This window comes from Ascaphus truei, chromosome 6 (assembly GCF_040206685.1).
Source record: "Ascaphus truei isolate aAscTru1 chromosome 6, aAscTru1.hap1, whole genome shotgun sequence".
Classification (NCBI taxonomy): Eukaryota; Metazoa; Chordata; class Amphibia; order Anura; family Ascaphidae; genus Ascaphus; species Ascaphus truei.
The window spans coordinates 134,825,055-134,833,419 of record NC_134488.1 but is presented as its reverse complement, the minus strand read 5'-3'; the positions used below and the strand labels follow the sequence as shown (position 1 = coordinate 134,833,419).

Here is an 8,365-nt window from a genome sequence, read left to right as displayed (position 1 = left end):
AGGTCTATGCCTATACTGCCGGAACAATGGGCACCTACTGGCTACCTGCCCGCTGAGACCGGGAAAACTCCACAACCCAGTAAAAGTCGGGAGGATCACGCTGGGCACCGCATACTTACCACCCTTGCAACCTTCCACTAGGATCACCCTCCAAATCACCATTTCTGGAGAGACCTTCCGAGTCACGACAAAGGGCTTTCTGGACTCCGGGTCGGGGGGAAACTTTATTGACCAAGAATTTGCGGAGAGACACCGAATACCCTTGGTACTTATGGATCATCCCGTGGCTCTCGAAGCGATAGATGGCCGTCCGCTGCAACCCGCATTCATCTCCCTTCAGACTGTACCCATCCAGATTTTGACCGGGGAGTCTCACTCCGAGACTATACAATTGGACGCCATCCATGCCCGCTAGGCAGACGTCATTCTGGGGCTTCCGTGGCTGCAGACACACAAACCCCTAATCGACAGGATGGAGTCTTTGCCTATCCGCTGGAGCCCTCAATGTCAGAAGCATTGCTTACCCCCTTCAAAGACTTTGGCGGGAGTATCTGTACCTGATCCAGACAGAGTACAACTTCCAGTAGAATACTGGAAGACTTCCGGGATGTGTTCAACAAACAGCAAGCAGAGGAACTTCCACCGCATCGCCATATGACTGCCCCATCGATTTGTTGCCCGGTGCCATTCCGCCTAGAGGTTGCTCCTATCCACTGTCTCTGCCTGAGACTAAAGCTATGAAAGACTACATTCAGGAGAATCTTCACAGGGTTTTTTTTTAAATCTTCCTCACCTTCTGGCGCAGGCTTCTGTTTTGTAAAAAAGAAGGATGGCTCGCTCCGCCCTTGTATTGACTATCGCGGCCCCAACAAGATTACCGTAAAGAATCGTTATCCTATCCTGTTAATCTCCGAACTGTTCGATAGGCTACAGGGCGTCAACATCTTTACCAAGTTGGATCTACGAGAGGCCTACAACTTGGTAAGGATTCGTCAGGGAGATGAGTGGAAGACGGCCTTCAATACTCGTGATGGGCACTACGAGTACCTAGTGATGCCGTTTGGTCTCTGCAATGTGCCAGCTGTATTTCAAGATTTCGTTAATGAAATCTTCAGTGACCTGTTAGACCAACATGTAATCGTGTACCTGGATGACATTTTGATCTACTCCAAAGACATTCAGGAACATCCAGTACATGTTAACCAAGTTCTTCAAAGGCTACGGGAGAATAAGCTCTTTGCCAAACTGTAGAAATGCCACTTTCATCAGTCTTCAACCTCCTTCCTCGGTTACATTATTTCGGACACTGGACTCGCCATGGATCCCGACAAGGTCAAAGCAGTTACGGACTGGCCGTGTCCATTATCTCTTAAAGCCGTGCAAAGATTTCTTGGGTTCGCAAATTACTATCAGCGATTTATTCAAAACTTCTCCTCTATAGTGGCACCCATTATGGCTTTAACCCAAAAAGGGGCAGATCCAACACACTGGTCTCCTGAAGCCTCCAGAGCGTTTGAAAAATAAAAGAAAGCCTTTTCTTCTGCCCCCATCTTGGTATACCCAGATCCAGGGTTACCTTTTAAGCTGGAAGTGTACGCCTCTGACGTAGGAGTTGGGGCAATACTGTCTCAGAGGAAAAACACACACAGGCCCGCCTGCATCCATGTGCGTTTTTTTCCAAAAAAAATTCTTCTGCGGAGAGAAACTACGATGTAGGAGACCATGAGCTCCTCGCAATAAAGATGGCCTTAGAAGAATGGCGACACCTTCTCAAGGGTACTGAGACACCAGTCACTATCCTGACTGACCACAAGAATCTACTCTACATTGAAGGTGCGCGTCGCTTGGGGTCACGACAGGCACGGTGGTCCCAATTTTTCACCCGTTTTAACTTTCTTATATCGTATATCCCTGGTTCCAAAAAGTGAAAGCCAATGCACTATCCAGACAATTCCTGGTCGAGGACAGAGCAGAGATCATCAACAGACTATACTTCCTCCCGCATGTATTTTGTCTGCCAACACCTTTGACGCCTTACCACACATTACCAGGGCTCAACGTAACATCCCTGTAGGCCTCAAGGTTCCAGAAGGACGTCTGTTCACTCCCACGAACTTCCATAGGAAAGTGATGGAATGGGGTCATGCTTCCAGGACCGCTGGTCATCCCGGCACCAGGAGAACAATCGACTTGTTGGAGCGCACCTTCTGGTGGCCAGGAATGTGCAAAGACATTGAAAGATTTGTGGCTTCATGTCTCATATGCGCTCAGAATAAGACGCCTCGCAATAGGCCGGGAGGCCTTTTTCAACCACTACCAATTCCAGATCGTCCATGGACACATCTCTCCATGGATTTTATCGTGGAGTTACCCAGCTCTAAAGGGATGTACACCATACTGGTGGTTGTGGATCGCTTTTCTAAACAGGCGCATTTCATCCCACTTAAAGGTTTGCCCAGCGCGCCTAAACTCTCAGAAGTCTTCGTCAAGGAGATTTTCAGACTCCACGGTACTCCACAAATCATAGTCTCGGATCGAGGCTCGCAAATTATCTCCAGATTATGGAGAGCCTTCTGCCAACATCTGGGCATTTCACTTCATTTCTCCTCTGGCTACCACCCACAAACGAATGGACAAACGGAAAGGACCAATCAGTCCTTAGAACAGTTCATTCGCTGTTTTGTCTCGGATTCACAGGACAATTGGTCTGATCTCCTCCCATGGGCGGAATTTTCACATAATAACCTTAGAAATGAGTCCACTCAACAGTCCCCCTTTTTCACGAATTATGGATTTCATCCCTCGGCCTTTCCTGTCACAGTCTCCAGTTCGGGAGTTCCTGCCACCAAGGATAGAATCCAGTGCCTCCAGGACTCTTGGGAGAAGATTCAGGGGAACTTGAAACAAGCCATCAGTATGCAGAAGAAACAAGCCGATCGTCACCGTCGGGAGGTTCCATCTTTTACTCCTGGACAAAAGGTCTGGCTTTCAACGAAGAATATTCGTCTCAAGGTCTCTTCACCCAAATTGGCACCCAGATTCATTGTCCATTCGTCATTACGGAGAGGGTTAATCCTGTCACATACCGGCTTAAATTGCCTGCAACCATGAAGATTCCTTCTGCTTTTCACATTTCTCTTTTGAAACCCTTTATCCAGGATCCCCAATCATCCATTCGAGACTTGCCACCTCAGCCTGTTCTTGTGGAGGGTCAACAGGAGTTTGAGGTGCAGACAATCCTCGACTCCAGATTATCAAGGGGTAAACTGCAATACCTCGTGCATTGAAGGGTTTTTGATACAGAGGAATGTGAATGGATCCCTCGGGAACAGATACACGCTTCGAGATTGGTCAAGGCTTTTCATCACAGATACCCTTTGAAGCCTGCCCTGGGTCGTCTGGAGGTCTCCCCTGAAGGGGGGGGGTACTGTCAGGATCGCTGCCAGGCTCCTCCCCCAGCACGCGTCACGCAGCTGTACCTCTGACATTCACAGACCGCTATCGGTGCGCACGCAGCTGCGCAATGCTTCATCCGTGGAGGCACGCTCCCACAGTATCACCACAGCATCCACTCTGCGTTGCACTCCTCGTACACGCGCACGCCGCACGCCAACGAACACTAGCAGCATCAGCTGTGTTACACCAGTAGCCAATCCTGCACTACCCTATCGGCTCATGGCTTATGTGTGAGGTCATCATCTGCTAGTTCCTGATTGGTGCTTTCCCCTTTAAATGCCTTCCTGTTTCACTTTCACTTTGCTGGACATAAACACTGTTGTGCTGTGCTTGCTGCTTCTTGGATTTTGTCTGTTCCTGTGCCATGCCTGACTCGTGTTGTGACCCCTGCTCGTACCTGGACCTGTCTCTTCTCTACCCCTGGACTTTGGCTTGTTATTGGACCCCCGCTCTCTCCTCTCCTTCATCACGGCTTTGGATAACGACGATTATTCTCTCTCCTCTCCTCAATCACGGCTTTGTATACGACGATTCTTGTCTCTCCAACCCCGGATCACGGCAAGTACCACGGCTTCCCCGAACTCTCCTGCTCCGACCCAGCACCACGTCTCCGACAACGCATTCCGGACCTGGCTCCGTGGTTATAGGGCGGCGGTTATATACATCCCCACTTCGGCCCCGCGGTCTAGTCCTGTTTGTGGTGAGCACAGCGTGACACATCTGCAGCAGGTTCCCCCCCCCCCCCCAGGCCCGTCTGCTGCAGGCTCCCCCCCAGGCATGTCTGCAGCAGGTGCCCCCCCCCCCAGGCCTGTCTGCTGAAAGCTTACCCCCAGGCCCATCTGCAGCAGGCTCCTACGGGGGCATCCGCAGCCCCTCCCCCCACCGTACCATCTTCAGCAGCCAGCAGGCTCCTCCTGGTAGTTGTTCTGCAGGCCCCTCCCACGTGTCGTCGGTAAATCTGCTTTTTGTTTAATATGTATTGGGGTATGAGTGTATTTTTTATATGTTTTGGGGCGGCGGGGGTCTTTTTAATATTAATTGTACCCAGGCATTAACCACCCAGGCAGTCACCCACCCACCCGGTCAGACAGCCACCCAGTCAGACAGCCACCCAGTCAGACAGCCACCCAGTCAGTCACCCACCCAGTAAGACAGCCACCCAGTAAGACAGCCACCCAGTCAGACAGTCAGTCACCCACCCAGACTAGGCACCGACTCACCTACCCAGACTAGTCACACACACCCTAACCCACCCAGACTAGTCACACACTCCCTAACCCACCCAGACTAGTCACACACTCCCTAACCCACCCAGACTAGTCACACACTCCCTAACCCACCCACCCAGACTAGTCACACACTCACCCACCCACCCACACAGACTAGTCACATACTCACCCACCCAGACTAGTCACATACTCACCTACCCAGACTAGTAACACACTCATCCACCCAGACTAGTCACACACACAACCTCTCCCACCCAGACTAGTCACACACTCTCCCACCCAGACTAGTCACACACTCACCCACCCAGACTAGTCACACACTCACCCACCCAGTGTAGTCACACACTCACCCATCCAGACTAGTCACACACACACCCAGACTAGTCACACACTTACCCACCCAGTGTAGTCACACACTCACCCATCCAGACTAGTCACACACTCAACCACTCACACTCAATTCTTATTAGGAATTTACTCCATTTTTTAAAAGTGGGGGTGGGGCCAGGGGGGGATAGGTGGCGAGTAGATTTTTTGGTTCGCAAGAAGATTTTGGGGTGATTTGTCAAGCACTGTCTATTTATGTCTGAGAAAACAAACAGTATACAGGTATAATTACATATACAACAAAATATGTCTGTCAAGAATGAAACCGTACAGTGTCTGGAACTAAATCTTTATTGATCAGAAAGTCTGTATGAATTATTCATGAAACATACAGAACAGAAATCGCACTAGAGCAAAGGTTAAGGAAAGGTTACTTCATACATGCATCATATCACTAAATATGACACAGGTTCAACTTGTTTTAGCAACTAATCGATAAGCAGTTACAGGGGTAAAGACAATGTATTTGATTTCCTCAGCCTTATTACACTCCGTTTGTTTACATTTCAATGACTTAGTTCCTTGTAAAACAGATTAAACATTTGTTACTGTAGTACACTGAAAATTACATTTTCCAATTCTAAACTAGAGGCAGAGGAACTGGTTGGGATTTCCAAAGCCGGAGTACAATGCATTTTCTTACATTTCAGTTCCTTAGTTCCCGGTAACACAGCAAATCCAAGCAGACACCCGAACATGTTGACACAGCCTTTGAAAGAATAGCTGCTTACTGAGCCATCTGCAAGACAAATGATAGCACATACGTTGTGTTAGCTGGCATTACACACACACCTCACACACAGCACTGTGCTATTATATTAATATGAGCGTTGTGACATTGAGGGGGTAACCAGGCTCTTAATAAAGGTCAAGACCTGTTCTGTTTGCCCCTGACCTGAAAAAAGGATCCAAGAAGAGTCAGCTCTTGAACCCAGTAACCATGCAAACAGAACCTGTAAAATGCGGTAATAGATAATGTTTGTGTTTACCTTCCCAGGGATGCCAGCGAGTAAGGATTGCTAGCGGATGAGTTTGCACAGAAATTGTTGTCTGAATGTGCCTAGGTAGATGGAGTCCGGGGTTGTCGGTCCCCCTATAAATGTACCCGGGAATCAAGCCATATTTTCGGATACTTGTAGACACATTGTCCTGGCAATACCTCTCATTGAAAACCCTTGCGCGACTCACCGCTAATCCCTGCTTCAGCATAGTGCAGAAAGGTAAATGGGGAAAATGGATGAAATGTGTCCCTGTAAATATAAGGGTCCCTAGGTTAAGGGGGATATCCTAGTTAATGGCCAGGTAGCATAGAACCTATATTGGGGTTCACGGGAACTCCAACCATCCATAAGGTTGTGAGGGGACTCTCAGAGTCCATCTACGTCTAATGATAGTGTGGGGAATAAGGGCATTTTTCTTTTCTATTCCCTATACCAAGAGACTTAGAAGAGTATTAAAAGTATATTTTTATTAATAATGTAATAGTGCTGTTATGTACTGTTGTGCACTGTATATCAGCTGGGACTTTCGGAGCCAAAGCCTACACAGACTGTCAGGGCTACCATTTCAAACAGCAACAAACATGCAGGGCAATCCGTCCCTCTCTCACTAGCAGCAACGTGTTTGGAGGAGAATCCCTTTGATACACATGTCGCGCTTCAGAGTAGCGTGATGATGTCACCCAACGCGTTTTGTCAGCATCAGCTGACTACGTCAGGATTGCCCTGCATGTTTGTTGCTATTTGAAATGGACACTGAAGCTGTTGTTACTGGTGTCGGAGGACTACTGATTCCCACAGCGGTGTGTACAGTATGTAAAGCAGTATGAACAGCAGTATGTACAGCAGGCAGGAGGCATCTGAAGTTTAACCTTATCCGGAGGTTCCCTCTGCTGGCGGAGGGTTTTTAAACAATATTGTAACAGATACAAAGACACCTGTATGTGAATTTAATTTTCTGTCTTCTGGTAAGTGGGCATTGTTTTCCCCTCTACATTTTATTAATAAATTACATTGTTTTTGGTAATGCGCTAGGGCTGTGTGCGGGTTTATTAATTTGATATATATTGTTATATAAACAAAGAATAGACTGCGCTCCTCAGGTGTAAACTCACACTAAATAACCAAATAAGATGTGTTGAGTAGATATAACAGAGGTGAATGGCAAAAGGTAAGTGAAACAATAATTTGGCTCATTGACTCACACTAATAAAAATTACATGCAATATGATATGGTAAAATGCTAAGTGCCAATGTTTAAAAAGCTGCTGTTGAAAAAAATATATATATGCCAGTGAACAAGACAAATAAAATGAAATGGCATATGTTGGTGATTTTGACTACTGCACTAATGAATCCCTCCTGGATGATACTCAATTACTAATGAATGGAAAAATGCAAAAAATGACACTAAATGTGTAAAAATGAAAATAAAAATGAAAAAATGAGAATAAAAATGAAAAATGAAAAAATATATATCAACCAAACCAAGGGTCCATGCTGGGATCTGGCTGCTCTCCGCAAGGACCAACGAACTCCCAGAAATCTGTGAACAACAAGAAAAGAAAGCGCCCGATCCTAGTGCAGCATGAAAAAATACAATTTAATAAAAATGAATAAAACCAACAAATGCGAACTCACAAACAAAGAATACATAAAAGCATATAATGAGTATACTCATTCGCCAACTGCCCACGATGTGCCTTTGTTTGCGCGCCCTCTCTCCGTCTGTGTAGTCTCAGCTCTCCCGAACCGAAATCCAGCAGGGGATACAGGAAAAGGATCACCACAGTGTGACCTGGAAGTCCTTCACAATGTTAGTGTATTCCGGATGTGAGGTCTGTAATTCGTGACCCCACGATGCAGGGGCTGATCGGAGAAGTCTCTCAGCACTCCCAAAGGCAGTCCGTGGTGAAGTGGGCACTAACATTGTGGAGGACTTCCGGGTCACACTGTGGTGATCCTTTTCCTGTATCCCCTGCTGGATTTTGGTTCGGGAGAGCTGAGACTACACAGACGGAGAGAGGGCGCGCAAACAAAGACACATCGTGGGCGGTTGGCGAATGAGTATACTCATTATATGCTTTTTTTATTCTTTGTTTTTGAGTTCGCATTTATTGGTTTTATTCATTTTTATTAAATTGTATTTTTTCATGCTGCACTAGGATCGGGCGCTCTCTTTTCTTGTTGTTCATACATTGTTATATGTTCACACAGCTTGTAGGTTACAGTAGGCACTTCTGCTGTTTTTATTGTAGTTTATTTTTTTTGTTGCTATGTGCATTTCTATATTTA

General features: G+C 46.9%; 1 protein-coding gene across 1 annotated transcript in view; it reads right to left on the bottom strand.

The window, feature by feature from the left end:
* Positions 1-5,344: 5,344 nt before the first annotated feature.
* The window catches only part of LOC142497945 (uncharacterized), a 60,741-nt gene continuing 57,720 nt past the window's right edge, over positions 5,345-8,365 (bottom strand). Inside the window, exon 5 of the mRNA XM_075606418.1 lies at positions 5,345-5,811. Coding sequence (XP_075462533.1) covers positions 5,618-5,811 — 194 coding nt within the window. The 3' untranslated portion in view covers positions 5,345-5,617. The remainder of the gene's footprint in view (positions 5,812-8,365) is intronic.